Here is a 21,824-nt window from a genome sequence, read left to right on the forward strand (position 1 = left end):
AGCACTTTTGACTTTACAACCTTTGATCCGACACCAGCCACGCCAACAAGTTCACTGCGTCGCCCATCTCCCTGGAGAACATCTGTCCAAACTTCCTTGAACACTTTCTTTAAGAAAGCAGACAAGCCTCCAGACAAACCTGCAGCCAAGACTCCTGAGAAGACTCCAGCCAACAACCCTTCAACAAGTCCAGCAAAGTCACCTCAAAGAAGTCCTTCCAAATCAATATGATTGCTATTTACAATATAAATACATTAATGTAATGATATTACTCATCTATAATTGACTGAGTACAAAATTCTGGGTTATTTTTGGTGAAAATAGGGTTTGGGGCCTTGGTTCAGGAACCAATCCCCCATTTATAACATTTTTTCCTATGGAAAAATCAGTTCCGAGTTTCAGCGTTTTGACTTAAGACACGGTTTTCAGGAACCAATTGTGTCGTAAGTGCAAGGACTGCCTGTACTATCATGTAAGACAGTGATTGATTAGGTAGGTATTTAATATTAGAGAGTTGTGGAAATCTCAATTATGCAATTATGTACGGTGAAAAGTGTGGAATCAAAAAAAAAATATGCCTTAAACTTTGATTATTTTAGTTATAAGATGACATAACCGCTTGTGGAGAATTGCTGGCTCTTTATAGTAGAACAGATAAGAGAAAGTGTTTGTTCTTTGTAACTCCTCTGCAACTTCTTCGCTCACCGCGGCCTTGAAGATAGCAAAAAGTATGTACAACTCTGATTTCCAGGTGCAAGAAGGAGGTTTGTGAACTAACCTCGCCTCCCCCATTAGTTCCCATCCTGATTACAGCAAAGAAATAATGAAGTCATATTATAGCCGCTTTTCATGCTAATTTCACTATATGATCACGTGAATTGTAAGCAACTGTTAAAAAGTATATAAGCCTCCTGATTTTGCTCTTGTGGGGGAAGCCCTTCCAAGTGCTTGGGAAGTCTATGTCACTTTGGAGTCCCCCCTACAGCTGTAGTTTCTTTTGGATAAAAGCTTCTGCTGACCTGACCCAAAAGTATGCTGTGTGTGTTTCCACGACAATTCCTGGTGCCGTGACTCAGATCGAGAACACAGGCTGAGGAAGGAGGACTGCAGACTGCCCCCCCCCCCCAACCCTAAGGCGCCAAACTTGAGAGGTAAAAGACCTAATTCAAAATCTCTATTGGGGTTTCGGAGGAAGACTGCCTGTGGGCTCCCAACTTGGCCGTGGTAACTGAATCTGAACCTTGTTAAAACAGGTCAGTCTAAACCTTCCTGCCGACTAAAATTTTCTGTCTGGTAAAGGATCCCATTTTGTGCCTGGTAACGTATGTTTTATTCAGGGAGAATCTGTTTGAAGCACCTTCATCCAACAGCACATCGGGCTTGTAGTTAATTAACTCAGGCGGTGTGGGGGAGGAGGTCTGGCTGACTGAATGAATGCGCGTGTGTGTATTTAGAAAAATGAGCCACTGACCAGGTCTGGGACTAAGGCTGGCTCTAGCCGCCCCGATTCTGCCTACAAAGGTAGCGTCGAAAGCAAGGGGCCCAGCTGGAACCTCGTGACCCAGTGGACAGGGCGTCTGAGTGCTTTTGTCTTTTCCAAACCCCTTGTCTCAGTAGCTTCTGCCGAGAGCAGGAGTGAAAGGATCCCTCTTGTGTTTCCCTCCCCATTTCCATTTTATGAGCCGGTGTCGGGTCAGAAGCCTTTTGTCTGGGCAGTGAAAGACTGCCCACTGGGCAAGGCACTGAGCGGCCCAGACATCCTAAATAAGCCTCTCCTACGTCTCCCTGTGTGACTGAAAATGGGAACAGGTCAGTCTAAACAAGTTCCCGTCCCCCCGAAGGGGACTCCAGCGTACTTCATGTACACACACTATTCTCCCGAGGCTCGCAAGTACCTGGATAAGTGGAACTGGTATACTAGGGATGATCCCGTGCAGCATTTTCCACAGGAAGGAACATTTGATCAGGATAAAATAGTGCACTTAAGAGGGGCTTTAGAGTCCCGTGGATCCAAAACACCACAATACCAGTGGGACACGTACTTTTATTGGTATGATGAGATGTCCAAAAGGTGGACAGAATCTCAAACTAGAAGTTTAAAAGACTCTCAAGAACAATTAAAACAGCAGTTAAAAGCTGTTCGGGAGAAATTGGCTGCTCCCCCAAATTACACGCCGGCCACTGCTCCGATGTATCCATCATTGCCCGAGGCGCCCCCACCACTGGAGCCAGCAGAGGATATCCTTGACCTTTGTTCGAACCCTGCTCTCCTGAGACTCCCACATCAGCAACAACCAGTTCAACATCAGGCTGCAGCCCAGGTCCAAGAAGCCTTACCTCAACCACCGGATGTTCCCTGTCACAACCTCAAAGCAGGAGATTGGGTCTACGTAAAGGTCTATCAACGGAAAAACGCACTTCAGCCCAGATGGAAGGGACCTTTCCAGGTACTTCTGACCACTAATTCTGCTGTTCGTTGCCAAGGTCACCAAACGTGGATTCACGCCTCGCACTGCAAGAATGTATCACCTCCATTGGACCCCGAAGCAGCTGAATTCCAGCCCAGGTTGGGACCTTTCCATGAGGCCAAGGACAAAGACCCTCAGGACCTCACTCAGGCAAGTGAGGAGCATCAAGGTGCAAGTGCTAGTAACCTCTCCCCTGAACCCAACACCTCAGCCCAGCCGGATTCATCAGTTGAAGAGCAAAGATATCATCTCCGGCCTCGAAGAAAGTGAATGCTCCCACTCGGAAGATCAGCACCTCGATCAAGACCAGGAGGCGACGTTCTCAGTCCTTTAGGCAACCTGAGCCCAGAGGACAGAAGTTTTGACAGAAGTGAAAACGAGGATCTCGAGTGATTGGATGAGGAACCATTGTTCTGGGCTTGATTATGTTAATGACTGTTGCTGTTGTTTGTTTGTTGTTACAACTGCGTAAATAAAAGCGTTGGTATTGCACAGTACAGTAGTGTGTGCTGCAGACTCCCCTCGGTGCTGGTGGGATGGTGCATTGCAAGAGAGGATTGCAAGAGGTGTGGGCATGGCAGGGCAGGGCAGGGTGACATGGGTGGGGAGGGTGACATGGGTGGACCACCGGTTTGTGGGTTTACAAAGGGCCAATTCGAAGTGCAGAGACTGGAGAAGAAGTGCGGACAAGTGCTTCTGGCTGGGGCTGGGGCTGAAAAGCTGTTGGGTGGGGGGACAGGGGGATGGGGAAATGAAAGTCTTTTCTCCTGCTGGGACCTTGGTGCTCCCCTGGGTGGGCATCCCGCAAAGTCCACCAAGTGTCCCAGTGCTGTGAGCTTCCCCCTGATTTGAAGACTGAAAGAAATGGCTGGCTGCTGGGCAAAGCAACTTTGGATGCTTGCAAAGAAAGCTAACATTGCAGGGAGCCAGTGGGACACCCCGGGGTCCTGGGGTGGGCCATGCTGCTTGGGGGACAGCGTTTCCCAGACAAGGAACAGCCCTTCTCATGTCACGGGGCAAGTGGTGGGAACAGGGTGTCCTGGGACAACGTGGCAGCCAACATGGCCATCACATGACGACCCAGTGTTAGGCATTATGAGGTCACAGACAATGTGATGGGAACAGGGTGTTCTGGGACATAACGTGTGGCCAAGATGTCCATCAACATGACGACCAAGGGTTGGGCCTTCTGACGTCATAAGGGCATGTGATGGGGCAGGACTTCTGGTTGGTGGCCAAGATGGCTGCAAACATGCTGACCAGGGCAGGTCTTCTGATGTCATAGGGGCATATGATGGGGTGGGACGTCCTGTTCCAGGGCCAGGAACACCCCAAATGGAGTATTTCTGGAGGAAGGGGGGAGGTTTCTGGTAGCAAAGGTCAGGGATCAGGGGCGGGATTTTGGGACCCAATTTGGCAGGCAATATAGGAGTCAGGGGGTGGGGCAAGGGGTGGGGCACCTGTCAGGGGCTGGTGCTTTTCAGTCTAATAAGATGTACACCCATATACTACCAAGCCACACTCCCTCACCTACACACATTATCCCTGACCTTCACCATCGCTTCGACATTGGACAAGTAACGTGAACATTCAAAATGTGTCGAACAAAGTCCCATTCCCGCCCTTCTTTCCGTGGCCACCTCCAAGCAGGCAAGCCAGCCCTCCTGCCACAATCCTGAGGCTCATTCAAGTCACGTAAAAGCTGTAATAAAGGTAACGAGGGCAGATTTATACACTTGGAGGGGATCAGACGAATGAGTGTGCTCCAGGGTGGGTTATTATTAACCACTTGGAGTAGCCCCTACAGGCACTCATGGAGCCAAAAGGCTTTGGCACTAGTGGGGAAGCCTCAGTTTTCCCAGTGGGAGATTACAACATGCTGCATTTCACCCAGAGGATGGCTTCATCCTTCCCCACCCACAGAAGAGGCAGGACCTGTCCCAGGCTGCACCTCCTTTACACCTCCTATTGCCGTTAGCCCAGAAAACACTCTACTTCCCCCTGGCCAGAGGTTAATTCAAAAGGGCAGGGTCCTTGCTGCACAGCAGGGCATGGGTGTGACTAGATCCTGCTCCTGAGGGTTAGGAACAACCCCTGGATTGAGGTAAATCCTCTGGAAAGGGAACAGGCTGGGAAATCAAAGTTCGGCCCTGGAAAGTGTTCTGGGATGCAGACTTCAACCACTTCACAGCTCTGGAGATGACATAGAGACCAACCACAGGGATATCATGTTAAGTTATGAGGCTTTATTAGCAAGGAATCTGTTATGGAGAATGGGATGCAGGGAAGGAGGGCCGGGAAAGCTGGCACCTGGTGGTTGTGATGAGGGGCTGAGAAGCAAAACTTGCCAAACTGGGCTCATGGGCTGCCAGCAGCAGCTTCTTGCAGACCCCGAAGGGCATGTGCAGACTTGGGAGAGGGGTGATGTGATGGGGAGGAAAGGTGAGGTCAGGGAATGATTCCCCGGCAATAAATGCCCTCCTTCCTGCAAATCAAGAGCCTCACATACCAGAATCCTGGGACCAGGAGGGAGGGCAAAACTGGGGTTGGCCAAGGAGAGTCCCTGGGTTTCACTTGGAGCCAGTTGTCTTGGGGAGGGCACCTATTGTGAAGGCACTGGCTTTTAGAGAAGGATGCGGATGGCACAGGCTCCGAGGCTGATGCAAAGATCATCTCCTCACACATCCGGAGCATAGATGTGGCCTCTTTTCTGTGTGGATGAGCTGGGTGGGACAGTTTCATAAAGCTCTTCTCACCCTCTGATCACTGATGTGGCTCCTTCCTTGCGTGTATAAACGGGTGCCGGGCCCGGCTGAAGAACTGGGTGAACCTCTTTCCACACTCTGAGCACTGATGTGGCTTCTCCCCTGTGTGTATGAGCTGGTGTGTGGTCAGGCTGGAGGACAGGGTGAAGCTCTTCCCACACTCTGAGCATTGATGTGGCTTCTCCCGTGTGTGCATGAACAAGTGCCTGGCCAGCATGGAGGGCTGCTTGAAGCTCTTCCCACACCTGGTGCAAAGGTATGGCTGCTCCCCACTCTGCACACACTGGTGCTGGGACAGGTCTTGCACGCAGCTGAAGGTCTTCCTGCACTTCTTGCAGCGGTGTGTCTTCCTCCCTGGGTGGATACGACGTTGCTGAGACAAGGAGAAGAAACAGGTGAAGGTCTTATCACACATGGCACAGCAGTACTGATGCTTCCCCCTCTGCACATGTAGGTGCTTGACCAGGCCTGAGGGCCACAAAAAGCTCTTCCCCATTTGGTGAAGCAGTGGGGGAACTCCCCAGACTAGATGTGGAGGTGAGCAACCAGGGCAGAGAGGCAGCTAATGCTCTTCCTACACTTAGTGCATACATGGGGCTTATCTCCCTGTGCTTATCTATGAAGAGCCAGAAGTGATGGGAAGTTAAAAGCTTTTCTGACCTTGGGGCTGGGATAGGCTCTGCCTCTGTTCTTGGTAGTGAGCGCCTGCTTCCAGATGAAGCTCTCCCCACTTCCTGGGCTGGGATGCAGTGCACCTTTCCAGCGGCTCTTTAGGTCTCTCAGCACCACAACTTCTTCCCTGCACCCAAGGCTCTTACTATGCTCTGCCCCTTCTCTACTGGCACACCCAACTGCAGATGGTACCTTGTTCACCGTTACATTCTCCTTCTGCTTTCGGGGCTTTCCCTGACTCTTATGCCGTGGCTCCTTCTCAGGTCTCAGGGAGTCCATCTCGCCCAAACTCCCTGGGGAAGTCTGCGCTGGCTCCAGGTCTGCAGGCTCTTCCACAGGAGGTTTCTCCTCACCTCTGCTCAGCAGCCAGGCACCTCCTGCATGGGGAAGAGAAACTCCAGATTAGTGCCCAGGCTGGCAACTACTGCAGAGTTTAAAACAAAGTTCCCGGGAATCATGGATGTGGTTGGTCACAGGATGAACATGAACCACCAGTGCAATACTGTAGTCAAAAGAGCTAATAGCAAACTGGGGTGCATTAGCTGATGCATCGCAAGCAGGGCTAAGGAAGTGATACTTCCTCTCTAATTGGTGCTGGGGACACCTCAGCTGGAGTACCGTGTCCAGTTCTGGGTGCTGAACTTCCAAAAACACATTCAAACCTGTCCCTCTGCACACAGGACAGACACCCAAATCCACACCCAGGCCTTGCATCTGGTACCTCACCTGAGTCCTGGTGAGGCTGAGGATCCTCTTTGGAGACCTGAAGTGGCTTGTCCAGGGGCCCCGGTGTTTCCCTCTCTCCTGAGTCCTCCAAAGGCCTGTCCACACATTCGGCCTTTGGCTGCACTGGCCAGGAATCACCAGGTTCCTGTGATGCTGCAGCGGGATGCATATTGTCTGAGGACACCTCCTCGGCTTTTACACTCACTATGCCCTGGAGATGAGATAAATATATCACTGGGAAGCCGGGATATGGGAGAGACGGGGCTGGGAAGGAACATCCCCCAAGCACATGGGGATGGGGACTGCAGCATCCATGATCAGGGTCAAACACTCACCTGCAGCTTCTCCTCCTCCTCCTGCCCCAGCTTAAACCCCTCGGCCAGGGTCACGGCCTGGGCGCAGGTCTCCACACCATGCCCCCACTGCCAGCTCTGCATCTCCCGGGGCAGGATGGCCAGGAACTGCTCCAGCACCACCAGCTCCAGCATCTGCTCCTTGCTGCAGCGCTGGGGCTCCAGCCAGCGCAGGGCGAACTCCCACAGGCGGCTGCAAACCTCCTGCGGCCCCATGGTTTCCATGTAGCAGAAGCCCCGGAAACGCTGGTGCCAGGTCTCTGGGGTGGGGAGGTCGTACCCCAGCTGTGGGGTCTCTAAGGGAATCTTGGTCTCAGGCGGGGGCCACATGGCCTGCATCACCTCCTGTCCCTGGATCTCCTGGCGTTGGACCGGCTCCTCCTGCTTTATTGGCCAAGGTGCTGACCACCTTGGGGAAACCCTCCTCACCCTGGTCCCAGTCTGGACCACAAAAGGGATTTGCTCTCCCCCTCAGCTCCTGCCTGGAGATCTCCTGGGTCCTGCTCCTTCAGCTTCACTTCAGGCTGCGCAGGGAAGGCCAATGGCTGCCACGGGCTCCAGCACAGCATCCACCATCTCCCCAGGAAAGGCCTCACTCCAGCCGGGGGCCTGGGCTCTTGCTCTCCCTGCACTCACTTACGGTGCCTCCCGACAGCATCCAGGCTCCGGGGCCACCTGTGGGAAAGGAGAAAGCACAGATTGCACCGTGTGATGGGAGGCAGGGACTGAGACCCTGCCCCAGCCCCGAGGTCTGCCCAGCCCTGATGCCTCGACAGTCCCCTACTCAGAGCAGCCTTAGGGTCATTCTTGCTTCTCCTCTTGCCCTGCACAGGATGCGGGGACCAGGATGGATCCAGAAATGCCCCAACCACAGCTCCCTGTCTATCCCCTGGCCTGACTTCTGCCTTTGGCTTCTGTGAGTCCTGCAGACCGGAGGGGGATCATCCAGAAAACATCCGTTCTGGGGATGCATCTTTTTCCAGTCAGACCCTGATGGCAAGAGATTGGGACTGGGACGTACTTCAAGTGTGGGTTGCTCTCACACAGGCTTTTCCTCCAGCAGTCAAGCAGCAAACTCTCAGCAAACAGCCTGCTCCTGAGGCTGCCCTGGCGCTGGCTGGGCTGCACCAACCCTCTGGAGTCCCACCGCGCACACCCTGTGTGCTTCCCAGACCTGGCTGTGCTGACCTACCCAGATGGGCTTTCTATTTGGATCCCAAACCTTAACATGCTCTGTTTGAGCTTCCCTTGAAGCCAGCCCAGGCATCGGGGAGCCTTGGCCCTTGGGGCTCTGACCCAGCCCTCCCAGTCCCATCCTCCTGGCTCTCTGCATTCCCACTGCCCAGGGTCTCTTTTTGCTCAGCTCCCAGAGAGGGACTTTAACTCTCTTGCAGATGAACTCTGGGCACCAGGAGTCCTATGCAGCAAAGCAGGAGGATCCTGCCCAACACAAGAGCAGGTAGAGGTCTCCTCTGCTTCTGCCTTCTGCTTTCCCCCTGGTGTCCCTGGGAGTGTCTTTTCCAACAGTCCCTCCTGGGTGTGCCGGAGAGGACAGGGCTCTCCAGGTGCTGGGGCTCCTCCTCAGTGCTGCTCTGCTGTGTCTTCATATGCAAACCAGCCCACTGTAATCTTGGTGGCCCCTTCCCCAGGAGCTGAGTTACCCCTCCCTTTTCTTCCCCGGGTAAGTCACATCAGCCTTAACCCATTCTTTCCCATGGTGACAGCAGAGGGCACAAGAAAGGGAAACTGAGGCAGGGAACACCAATGTGAAAACCTCACAATGCACCCAACAGATGATAAGAGCAACCTCTAGGGTGGTCACAGACCCAGGGGGTTTCCTGTCTATTCATGACATAGGAGGATCTTCCTGCCCAAGTCCTCCTTGAGCCCAGGCGGATATAGCCTTCCATGCTTGGGGGGAGAAGGGGGGTTGATTTTTTTAAAGAAATGTTTCGTGCTCCAATCCAAAAGAGCCATATGAAGTCCAAATCCATGAGTCGGTCCTGAACCATAAGGCGGGGGGGGGCAGGTACTGCCAGCCCCAGGCAACACTTCACAGCTGGGAGCAGGGCAGGGGGTCGGGCAGGGGTGCCCCACTGCGGGCAAGTGACACAGGGTGGCGGTGCCCCCATGTGCGGGCTGCACGCATGCCCCTGCCCGGGGGAGGCTGGCACTGCTCCGCGCCCGACGCGCAGCCAGGGCAGGGATCAGGGCGCGGGCTCGCACATTTGTTATTACCCTGAAATAGAATAGTTTTCTGATAGCGTACTGTTAGGTTAACAATAATTTGGATTATTAAGAAGTATTAGCTTTACAGCTGAACACAAGGCATGACCTGTGGCCTAGCAATGCAGCTGACCACAAGGCAAAATGATACCTAAGCCTTTCCTTGTGTCATGTAATCATTTTAAGTGTATTAAGCATTTTCTGAGTTAAAAAGTGGATCTGTGTCTGTGTGCTGAAAAATCAGCTACAGCAAGAAGTAAGATAAGACAGGGAAGCCATTGTTCTGGGTACACTGGTTGCGTCCTTGAGAAGTATCTACTACTGTATAAGGTTTTGCTAACATATTATAATGTCACTCTTACTTAACTTTCAGCTTTTAAAAAGTGCTAGTTCAGCTTAATAGAAATATGCTGTTACAAAGATTTGAAAGCACCGCCCAAGTATTGCTTTTTTTGTTAACCATGTAGCCTTGCCTTTTTGTAATAAGTATAAAAGATCGCCTCACCCTTGAGGGGGGGCCATTTTGCCTTTTGCTGGCTTTATGGTCTTTGCTCAAGCAAATAAACAGCTGTCTTTCTTTACCCGCGTTGTCTGTCAATCAGATTACAGCTAGACAACGAACCTTAGGGAGGTTTCTCCCACCACAATTTGGCACCCCAGATGGGACCCGTCTAGCTTGGCGCCTTTGGAGACCTCCATGCCCCGACACCCCAGCGCGCACCAGGTGAGTTCACCTATTTGGGTCAGTCTCGGGAGGTGGACGGTCCCCTCAGGACCAATAAGGCGGGATCCTCAAGTCGGGTAAAGGAACGGTACCGGCGAATACCTCAGGTCAGGTATGTTTTTGGTTTCTATCTGGTTTCTGGTTTTACCGCTAGAGGTCTCTGGAAGCAGTCTTTGAGGGTATCTGTCTGCTGATTTAAACGCTGTTAGAGCCAGCAGCCTGGCCGAAAGGCAAAAGACACAGATATAAGGTAGAAATGCTGTTATAACGGCCAGTGACTAGGGTCTCGGACTCAAGACGCCCCTCCTCACGGAGAAAGCCAGTGGGGTCCGAGAACACCGGTTGTTGTACGTGGACGAAACAGCTTCTAGGCAGGTAGGACTTAGGGAAATAAGACTGCTTGTGCTTGGATATAATCATGGGTTCTGGCCTAGGGAAAGGAAAAGCTATTCCCGATTCACCCCTTGATTTTATGATTAGAAATTGGAAACATTTGGAGGGATGGGCAGAACTGTCCAAGTCTCGTATGGCAGAACTCTGTTTAACTAATTGGACGTCTTATACGTCCCAGTTAGATTTGGGAAGACAATGGCCAGAAAATGGATCATTTGACCTAAATCGCCTGGCTGCCTTACGAAAGATCTTGGAGGACCTCCGCCCAGGCCAAATGAATTATTGGTATTTATGAGACAACGTTGCTAGCAAGCAATCAAAACCTTTAGCTTCCCAGACCCCTGCATCTTTCCCAAATCTGTTAACTCCCCTTCTATATCCAAAACCTGCTGCACCACCTTCATATTCAGAAGATGATTACAGACCCATGCCTAGGCCCCCTAACCTACCGTTGATACCACCCCCAATGTTTAAACCCCAAAACATTGCCCCCGGGCCGGCCGAGGGACTGGGAAGTCCTTGGGAGGCATCACCTCGATTGTCTGTCTCAGAATCCCCGAGTCCCGGATCTGGAGAGGGATCCAGAGATCCAGAGATCCCTCTCCAGATTCCAGTTCCACTCCGATTTCAAATCGCACTCGTCAAAAATTGTCTAAGCCTGCACTTCAGTTACCTCTAAGAGAATACCCTGTGCCTGGCGCGGGTGGAGAAGTTATCAGTCACTGGACACACGCTCCGTTCTCCACCACAGACCTCTTAAACTGGCAAGAAAACACCCCCAGGCTCAGAGATGATCCCGAAGTAGTTCTAAGGCGCTTCAAAACCATTTTCATGACTCATAACCCCTCCTGGTCAGATGTCATGCAGCTTCTCGAAAGCCTCTTAACTACGGACGAGAAGACTCAAGTACTACGCCATGCTGACCAATTTTTAGCCGATCAGCCCCATGAAAACCACCCCATGCCTAATGGCGTGCCCAGGCAAAATCCGAATTGGAATTACAATCAGGAAAGGGGGCAAAATTCAATACGAATGCTGAAAGACAGCATTTTAAATGGATTAAAGAAAGCAGGAGATAAAACTACAAACTGGTCCAAAGTGACAGCTACTGTTCAGGGTCCCAAAGAACACCCTTCAGACTACTTTGAAAGACTCTGTAAAGCTATACGTCAGTATGAAAACATGGACCCCAAGACACCTGCCACTTTGCCTGTGTTAAGACTTGTGTTCATAAGTCAGGCTAGCAAAGATATTAGAAAGAAGCTCCAACATAACACTGAGGGTGTTGAGGGTAAATCCATGGCAGAAATCTTAGGCATTGCTACTAAAACTTTTAATGGAAGGGAAAAAAAAAAAGACGAAAAAAAACCAAAAGAAAGATCAGGCCAACATTCGCATGTTGGCAGCAGTAATACAGCCCCCAAATCCCTATAGAACCAATCTGCCCCGTGGCCCGAGGCCCTTTGTGCCTAGGCCACGGCGCTGTACCCACCAACCGTATGGGCCCAACGTGTGTCATTACTGTAAACAGGAAGGACACTGGAAAAGAGAGTGCAAGTTAAGACCAAAAAGATCCCCAAGTGATAACCCTAAAAATCAAAAATTCAAGAACCCTCAGTTCACTGCTGTTACCCCAGATCTTGCTCAAAACCAATTTAACGACTGACGCGATGAGGGAGATTCTACATGCCACTTTCTGCAACTATCCTCTGTCCAACCTAAAGAAGTCACCCTAAACTGCAGTGCTCAAGATCCCTTAATACCCTTAAAAATAGGAGAACACGTCTACGAGTGCCTGCTAGACACAGGGGCAACTTTTTCCAGTATTTCCAAAGGACATCTTTCACCAAGTGGAAAACAAGTCACAGTTATGGGAATTGAGGGAAAACCCTTCCGTTGCTCATTTTCTCAACCCACGAACGTAAAAATTGGCCCCCTCTCAGCAGAACACTCTTTTCTTCTAGCAACTGGCCCTGTAAACCTTCTTAGATGGGATCTTCTTTGCAAACTACAAGCCACCATACAGTGCTCACCTGACAGAATTATTCTAACATTTCCGTCCTCCCTGGTCCCAACGATAGCTACAGTGCTTGCAGTTACGGAAAACTCGAGCTTGCAGTCTCTTCCCCTTGTTCTAAAAGAAAGGGTACCCCCAGAGCTTTGGGGCCTCACCTCCAGCTCGGTGGGACTCCTAAAATCTGCAGATCCTGTCAAAATTCTAATTCCCACCAATCTCGAGCCACCTAAAGTACCCCAGTATCCTTTAAAAGCAGAAGCTATTGAGGGACTCAAGCCTTTAATGGAAGATTTTTCTAAACAAGGAATTTTAATTCCGTCAGTCCCCATGTAACACACCTGTACTTCCAGTAAAGAAACCCAAGCCTGGTCCAGACGGAAAACCCATATATCGTCTGGTTCAAGATCTCAGACAAATTAATAAGTATGTCATTCCTCGACACCCGGTCGTTCCTAACCCCAATACTATTTTAACTGCAATACCCCCTGAACTGCTTTTTATACCGTAGTAGACCTCTGTTCTGCTTTCTTCAGCATCCCCATCCACCCTGAATCCCAATATCTTTTTGCCTTCGCCTGGGGTTCTTCTCAACTGACCTGGACAAGGTTACCCCAAGGATATGTAGAATCTCCCAGCATTTTTTCTCAAATTCTTCACAAAGATTTGCAAAATGTTACTTTTCCTAACTCCTCATCCCTCCTAATATACGTGGATGATTTACTCTTATGCTCTGCCTCATCAGAAGCATGTATTCAAGACACCATCGTTTTACTCACTGCACTAGCCGCCAAAGGCCACAAGGTGTCACCAAGCAAGCTTCAGTTTTATAAATCCACTGTTAAATACTTGGGCCACATTTTGGAGCCTGGCCAAAGACACCTGAGTGATAACAAAATCCAAGCTATCCTAAATATTCCCAAGCCTATAACAAAGCGTCAAGTTCGGGGTCTGCTGGGAATGGTGGGGTTCTGTCGCTCCTGGATCCCAGCCTTTGGAGAGTTAACAAAACCACTTGTACAGCTTACCACAAAAGAGACAGAAGAGCCAGTCTTTTGGGATCATGAAGCCGCCCACAGTTTCAATAATATAAAATCTTCTTTAACTTCTGCCCCTGCCCTAGGGCTACCAGATTATCAAAAACCTTTCACACTCTTTGTCCATGAGCAACTAGGAATACGCTCTGGGGTACTTACTCAACCCTTAGGCACCACCCAACGCCCGGTAGCTTACTTCTCTGCACAATTAGATCCAGTGGCAAAGGGGGGAGTAGGCTGCCTTCGCGCAGTGGCAGCAGCTGCAACAATAGTCGAGAAAGCCCAGGAATTAGTCCTCGGATACCCCCTCATCCTAAAGGCTCCACACACAGTAGCCCTCCTCCTCCTCCAGAAAAATACTCAACATTTTTCTCATCAGAGAATAAACAAATATAAAACCACACTTTTAATGGCTACAAACCTGGTCATAGAAAAATACAATACCCTAAATCCGGCTACTCTATTACCTCTACCCAGCAACAAAAAAAACAGACTCCCACGATTGCCTTCAAGTTACAATATTTTTAGACAAACCCAGGATAGATCTTAATAATTTACCCTTAAACAACCCTAACTTGATTTTTTTTATAGATGGCTCTTCAAAATTAGTCAATGGAGTTAGAAAAACGGGTTATGCAGTAGTAACTCCATTTGAAGTACTTGAAGCTGAACCACTGCCTGGGCAGTTGAGCTCGCAGGCGGCTGAACTTACTGCCCTTACACGAGCTTGTCAATTAGCATCGGGCCACTCTGTAAATATTTGGACTGATTCTAAATACGCCTTTAAAATCTGTCATGCCACTGAACAATTATAAAAACAGAGGGGATTTTAAACAGAGGGCCTCTGGAACTAAAATATCAAATGCTAAACAAGTCAATGATCTCCTACAAGCTATAATGTTGGCAAAAGCCATAGCTGTAATGCATTGCCCAGCCCATACCAAAAAGGGAGAGCAAAGGGAAAACAATGCCCTGGCCGATGCTGCAGCTCAAACAGCAGCCTTACAGCCACTATTCGCCCTAGCCTTCCAAGCTCAAATTCCTCAGTCAAAGGCATATTTGGGAATATTGCTAGAGCCAAAAATGTACGAGTCTGCACCACCTTTAGAACAACAGAGATGGAAAGCGGCAGGAGCCACCTGTGAAAAAGATGGAATGTGGCGATTGCCAGATGAAAGGATAGTGCTACCTAAAACAGCCCTTAGACCCTATCTGCAACAACTCCATCAAAGTGAGCATTTAGGTGATAAAAAACTTGCCACTATCACTAACAGGCTGTTCTACGCACCCGGAGTCTACCAGAAAGCAAAAAGTCTTTTAGAACACTGCAGTATATGCAAAAAGTTTAATATAAAAAAAAAAAAATCAGGACCCCCTGGAGCCCGCCCCTGGGCTCATAATCCCTTTCAAAAACTACAAATAGATTTTGCTGATATGCCTAAAGACAATGGGTACAAAAGCCTCCTAATAATTGTTGACCAACTCATGGGGTGGGTAGAAGCTTTCCCCACCAGAAGAGCTACAGCACAACAAGTAGTAAACATACTCCTTAATAAAATTATACCCAGGTTTGGTCCTCCACGTATCATTGAAAGCAATCAAGGATCACATTTTACTGCTGACATAAACAAAACACTGGCCAGCTGCCTAGGAATAGAATGGAAATTCCATACCCCTTGGCACCCAGAAAGCTCAGGACAAGTAGAGAGAATGAATCAGACCCTGAAACAAAAAATTGGAAAGCTATGTGCTGAGAACGGGTTAAAATAGACTAAGATTCTCCCACTGGCCCTTATGTCCATCAGAACCACCCCCAGGAGAAAACTAAAGCTCAGCCCTTACGAGCTGCTGTTTGGACACCCTGTCCCCCAACACTTCCCCTTACTACCGGCTCACACTTCTTCTCTTTTAGGTGATGAAGGACTCACCTCTTATATTTTCTCTCTACAGTCTCAGTTAAAATCTCTCCATAGGTATGCTGCTTTAAGCCAACCCCTCCCTGCCGATGTCCCAGCACATCGCATCCAGCCTGGAGACTGGGTGTATGTAAAAACTTGAAAAAGGTCTCCCCTTAAACCTAAGTAGCAAGGACCGTATCAAGTCCTCCTCACCTCCCACACCGCCGTAAAAGTAGCAGAAAAGGACAACTGGATTCATTCTACTCGTACAAAGAAGACAGAAGTTTCACCAGAGCTCAGGATCGGCTCCAACGCAAGCTTCCCTGACCTGGAAAAGGGGAAGCCAGAAGAAGACGACTGCGGATTTTGCGGGAGCACCGCACGCCCACCTGACCACGACAAGGGTGAGCCAGAAGCAGATGAAAAAATAAAACCAAACACCTCCTGGACCTGCAGCCCGTTAGATAATATAAAACTCAAACTAACCAAGGTCCACTAATAAACTGTCACCCTTTTGGGGTCCTGCCCAGCCCAGAGAGCACCGAACTCCAAGTACTGCATCCTCTAGACACTTTTGGATCAGCTGAAACCGAGCACTTTAAAACTGTAACATGTCCCAGAAGATCAGTTATTGGGGATGCAGGGTTGTGCATACTGTTTGTGCTGATTTTTGTTATAATATGGTTTTTATAACTATGTTATTTCTAATCTTTCTCTTTGCTGGAAAAATAAGTCTCTCACAGGGGTCGGCTATAGCTGCCAGTTGCTGCAGATGTGCTAATCCTGGTGCCCGAGGTTTTCCTGTCTGGATAAGCGATTCAAATCGAACTCTCTGATATAGATGGGAAGGTCAACATTGCCCGTTGGCATCCTCCCTCACATTGCTGTAGTTCAGCAGAAGTTCAGATATTTACTTATAAAACAAAATATTGTGTAAAGCCCAGCCACCCAGTTTTCAGACAATTTGCAGAGTCTCCTCAGGCTAAAACTACTCTTAAACATGCTGTTGCCCATATCTCTGATAACAATATATACCTCCAATACGTTGAGAGAGCCGCTAAAGCAGAAAAGCAAAGTGATTGCTGGGTGTGCAGTCATTTTCCTCTCCACACCCAAGGAGGCATTCCCATGACTCCCATCCCCTTGGGCCCCATCGAGTCACTTTTAAACCCCTCTAATAACCAAGCTTGGAACCAAAGTCAGCAGGAGTTCCTTTTAGTAAAGCCTGTTGTTGGAGATTGGTGTGTCTATGTAAACTGCTCAGTATCAGACTGCATTAATTTAGGCACAAGCATATGTCACCACTATTTTACTAGTTCAAGTGGAGGAGACTGGCGTAATAATAACACAACAACTCCTACCTATTGCAGCTCTTACAATGATTTCTACAGCAGCAAAAATTTAACCAAGGGCACTAATCCTATCTGCACCCCCCATCTCCTCTTTAAATAATACCTTGTGGTATTGTTTGTACACTGATACCTCCCGGGGACAATGCTTCTTCAATGGAACTGCAAATCCTTCCTTTAAATCAAAGGGTGAACGCGGGGTGCTAGGATTAGGAAACGGGGGCCGAATACCTCTGTGGTAAAAATATAGCATAATCTATATTTTCCTGCTTTTATAATTGCTTCTGCATATTTTCATAATTGCTTTTGCTAAGGCATATATGCTAATGATAGATTTACGAGTATGCACAAAGACTTCTACAGACAGAGCCAGGAACAGATGCAATAAATAACTCCTTACGAGAGATAAGAGAAGAGGGTCAGGGAAGATGCTGAGGTGGAGAGACCAGACCCTGACCGAAGGATGACCGCGAGGGGCTTAAGAACTGCCCCTGGGAGGGGATTTAAGATGTAAATGAGACATGTATGTAAACCATCATAGAACATGTAACTGCTAGACATACGATGCAAGACGTAATGCTAAGTCTGCCAATAATTGCACGATACGTTGAAATCTATTGTTTACCTTGGCTATAAAAAGACGTTTCAGACCCAGTTTGTGGTCGACCCTTGATCTGAGTGGCACAACTCCTGGGTCGGTCTGTTTGCAAACAAATAAATCTGAAATTGGACCTAGCCTGTGTGTGACTCTCTCCTGGGGTGGATTGGACAAGCCTCCAGGGGCACGAAACTAGCCGTTTGTGCAACACTCCTAAGTATTCAAACCTCGCTGCTTTAAAAGGACAATACTGGGTCTGTGGCTCCCACACCTACCATAAAATCCCTGCCAAAGGAAAAGATATTTGCTATCCGACAATGCTAAAACCCTCTACATCCTTCGCCACACACCTTCCACGGGGCAGGTGGCAAAACAAGAGGGATTTGCAAGAAAGCTGTGATATAGTAGACAAATATCAAAAAACTCCGCTTACCAAAGGAGTATTAGTCGGGTGTTCTTTAGCAGGTATACTCCCAGGAGTAGGCACTGCTTGTCTTGGAAGATTTACACTATGCCTGCAAGCTGTGATAAAAATCATGGCTCATAAATTCAATAAAGGTCACAAAGACCTCTCGAAGGCCGTTGCTGCCTTGGCTAACACCCAAGAAGAACTCCGACAAATAATAATTCAAAACGGTATAGCCCTTGATTTTCTCCTTGCTGCTCAAGGGGGAGCTTGTGCGGTTATCGGACCAAAATGTTGCGTTTGGGTTAACAGTTCTTTTACAATAGTACAAACCCACCTCAGTGATGCAGCTGTCCATATCCAGAAAGCCGAAGATGTAGCTAAAATCCCCAAAGATGCATCTCTTAGCTGGCTTACTAACTGGTTCTCTTCCCTTACAGGATGGCTTAGACCTTTTATGCTAAGTATAATTAAAACATTTATAACTATAGTCTGCCTGTTATGTTGTTTCCAGTGTTTATGCTCAATAAGACAACAGTTTATACAAAGGCAAATAAAAATATATGGTCAGTTTGTACAAATATCCAGCATCAATCATCAAAACCTAACCCCACAAGAAGTTGAATACCTAAAAGTGTGTTCCAAAATTTCCTCTGGAAAATTGGAACAAAGGGAGGAATTCTAGTGTGCAGGTTTGTTATTACCCTGAAATAAAATAGTTTTCTGATAGCATACTGTTAGGTTTACAATCATTTGGATTATTAAGAAGTATTAGCTTTACAGCTGAACAAAAGGCATGACCTGTGGCCTAGCAATGTAGCTGACCACAAGGCAAAATGATAGCTAAGCCTTTGCTTGTGTCAAGTAATCATTTTAACTGTATTAAGCATTTTCTGAGTTAAAAAGTGGATCTGTGTCTGTGTGCTGAAAAATCAGCTACAGCTAGAAGTAAGATAAGACAGGGAAACCATTGTTCTGGGTACACTGGTTGAGTCCTTGAGAAGTACCTACTACTGTGTAAGGGTTTGCTAACATATTATAATGTTGCTGTTACTTAACTTTTAGCTTTTAAAAAGTGCTAGTTCAGCTTAATAAAAATATGCTGTTACAAAGATTTGTAAAGCACCGCCCAAGTATTGCTTTTTGTTAACCATGTAGTCTTGCCTTGTTGTAATAAGTATAAAAGATCGCCTCACCCTTGAGGGGGGGCCATTTTGCCTTTTGCTTGCATTATGGTCTTTGCTCAAACAAATAAACAGCTGTCTTTCTTTACCCGTGTTGTCTGTCAATCAAATTACAGCTAAACAACAAACCTTAGGGAGGTTTCTCCCACCACATCGTGAAGATCCCATCGGGATGGGCGTCCACTCGATTTTCCCAAGATTAAATTTCCTCCAGCCCAGAGATGGCTGCAGGTCACCCATCCGGGGGCAGAAACAGACTGATTTTTGGGGCCCAGCGTCTGGCACCTCTGAGAAACTGGCAGGAGCTACTGATGGGAGAGCTCCCCGATGTGACAGTGCCGGGCTCCAGAGACGTCTCAGGCCATTCGGCGGTAGGTAAGAGGCACGGGAGACGGGGCAATGCTGGGGCTTGAGGGTGTAGCGTGTCTCTGCCCCTGGGGAACAGGCGAGCAGTCAAGAAGCTACTCGCCCGCAGGGCCCAGACTCCAGTGGGTCCCAAGCCACCTGCTTACACAGCCAGCCTGGGAAGGTCGAGGCTCTCTAGCCTACACCAGATGTGGGGTATGCACCACAGCATCGCAGCACGCAGGGTTTTGGGTGGTCCCAGGCCATCCAGCCTACCCCAGTGCTGACCCCACCCTGCTCTTTCCCAAAGCCAGATGTCCCTTGTCCTGAGACCCCTTGTCCATGGCTGCACCCATTTCACATGTCGGGGAAACCGAGGTGCCCCATGAAGCCCATAGTCCCTTTGCCCCTGCCTGTGCCCCTTTCACAGGTGGGGAAACCAAGGCACTCCATGAAACCCATAAACCCATTGCCCCTGCCTGCATCCATTTGACAAGTGGGGAAAACCGAAGTGCCGCATGAAGCCCTTAGACACTTTGTTCCTCCCTGCACCCCTTTAATGAGTGGGGAAACTGAGGTGCTCCTGAAAGCCCATGCAACCTTTGCCCCTGCCTGTGTGCATTTCACAACTGGGGAAAACTGAGGTACCCCACAAACCCCTTTGCCCCTGTCGGCACGCACTTCACATGTGGGGAAAACAAGGAGCCCCATGTAGCCCACATAACCTTTGTCCCTGCTTGCATCCATTTCACAGGTAGGAAAAACCAAGATATCGCCTGAAGCCCATAACCCCATTGTCCCCACCTGTGACCATTTCACAAGTGAGAAAAACTGAAGCTTCCCATGAAGTCCTTAGACCCTTTGCCCCTGTCTGTACCCCTATCACAGGTGGGGAAACTGAGGTGCCCCCTGAAGCACAAAGGCTGCTGCATCCATTTTACAAGTAGGGAAAACTGAGGCATCCTATGAAGCCCTTAGACGCTTTGCCCCTGCCTGCTCCCCTTTCACAGGAGCGGATAACCGAGGTGCCCCCTGAAGCCCCCCAGCTTTGCTTCCTAGCCCCAGCCTCCCTGGCCCCTACCTCTGAAGGCCACTCTTTGCTGACAGCTCGTCGGTTCAGGGCACTGTTGGGGCAAGCACACACCACTGGGGCATGGGTGGGACTTTTGGGGGTGCCAACCCAGGGTACCACCAACCTTTTGCCAAGTATCTCTTTGAAACCAAGTCCCCCCCACCACAAACTTCTGTCAGCACTAGACAATCTTTCTCCCTCACAGATGTGGGGTGTCCCACTGGCTCCCTGCAATGTTGGCTTTCTTTGCAAGCATCCAAAGTCGCTTTGCCCAGCAGCCAGACATTTCTTTCAGTCTTCAAATCAGGGGGAAGCTCACAGCACTGGGCTTAGTGAGTGGGTGGGTATGTGGGTGTGAATGGGGTTTGTGGGGTGTGTGAAAGGGTAGGGTGGCTGGCGGTGTGTGTATGGGTGCGTGCGTGTGGTGGGGTATGTGCATATAGCAGTGAGTGGGGTTTCCCCCAAAGGTGTGTGGGTGTGAGTGTGGGGTTTGTGGGTGAGTGTTGGCGGCTGCAGTGTTTATGGGGTGTGTAATTGTCTTTGGGGGAGGGTGGGCGCAGTAGTGGGGCTTGTGGGAGATGGTTTGTAGGTGTGGTGGGGTGTGCATGGTAGCTCTGTGCATGTTGTGCCCCCTTGAACCGGTCAGCACCCGTCCCTGCTGGGCAACAGCCTGACCCCACGTGCTCTGCAGCACCTCCCTGCCATCGCCACTGCCAGCAGCGTACAGCCACAGACACGCCCCACGCCCACTCTGACACATCCTGCCGCCCCCTGGGTATGCAGTGGGGCTGAAGTGGCTCCGCGTTGGGACTGGATTTCTAGGCAGCCTGGGCAGCAGCAGCTCCTTCCGGCTGGTGCTGCCACTGTCCCCAGCCCCGCAGTTCCAGCAGGGACCCTTACGCTCAGCCTCGACCCAGCACACTGCTCCAGACTTGCCCGTTTGGGCTCAGCAGTGGCAGCTCCAAGCAGAAACTGTTGCTCCACATGGGGGGAAAGCAGTTCCTCCCACTCATCGCTGCTGGGCAGTTCTCACTGCAGCCACCCAGAGCCCCACATCTCTGTCACCACTGCCTCTGGGTTGCCCAGCACAGCAGAGGTGACAGTGCAAAGCAGCTGCAGGGCAGGCTGGGATGGTGCGGGCTCCGGGCGGCTGCAGTGAGTATTGCCCAGCAGCAGCGAGGGCTGCTTTCCCCTCACCCTAAGCAACAGCTTCTGCCCAGGGCTGTTGCTGCTGCTGCTCACCCTGGAAGGGCAAGTCTGGAGCTGGTGTTTCCCTACCAGTACCACGGGGCTTGTGCCAGTGGCAGCAGCAGCCAGGAGCCACTGCCACCCAGGCTGCCTAGGAAGGAAGTCCAGCTGCAGAGCCTCGCCCAAACTCACGGCTTGCCCAGGGCTGGCAGGATGCGCCCTGGCCAGGCAGGTGCAAGGGACTCACCATGGGTGGAACAAAACCACTCTGCAGGCCAGATCCAGCTCCCAGGCTGTATTTTGCCTGCCCCTGGTTTGGAGGAACAGGAAAAGATGGAGATGCTGGGGACTGAACCCAGGACCTCATACATGCGAAGCATGCGCTCTACCACTGAGCTACATCCCC

At 49.8% G+C, this 21,824-nt stretch overlaps 1 protein-coding gene, 1 long non-coding RNA gene and 1 other non-coding gene across 3 annotated transcripts; 1 reads left to right on the forward strand and 2 right to left on the reverse strand.

Annotated features, from left to right (window-relative positions):
- Positions 1-4,694: 4,694 nt before the first annotated feature.
- LOC132245841 (zinc finger protein 397-like) lies at positions 4,695-18,425 on the reverse strand. Its single transcript, XM_059718962.1, has 5 exons — positions 17,657-18,425; positions 6,967-7,659; positions 6,632-6,842; positions 6,098-6,282; positions 4,695-5,606 (listed from the first exon to the last, which is right to left on the reverse strand). Exons 2-5 carry the CDS (start codon positions 7,321-7,323, stop codon positions 5,232-5,234), a joined length of 1,128 nt encoding a protein of 375 aa, XP_059574945.1. The 5' UTR covers positions 7,324-7,659; positions 17,657-18,425; the 3' UTR covers positions 4,695-5,231.
- Positions 9,105-18,901, forward strand: LOC132245847 (uncharacterized). Its single transcript, XR_009457577.1, has 2 exons — positions 9,105-10,046; positions 15,352-18,901. It is a non-coding gene; the product is annotated as an uncharacterized LOC132245847 (long non-coding RNA).
- Positions 18,902-21,752: 2,851 nt separating this feature from the next.
- Positions 21,753-21,824, reverse strand: TRNAA-CGC (transfer RNA alanine (anticodon CGC)). The gene has a single exon. It is a non-coding gene; the product is annotated as a tRNA-Ala (tRNA).

The sequence above is a fragment of the Alligator mississippiensis genome, chromosome 15, assembly GCF_030867095.1.
Source record: "Alligator mississippiensis isolate rAllMis1 chromosome 15, rAllMis1, whole genome shotgun sequence".
NCBI classification, from domain to species: Eukaryota; Metazoa; Chordata; order Crocodylia; family Alligatoridae; genus Alligator; species Alligator mississippiensis.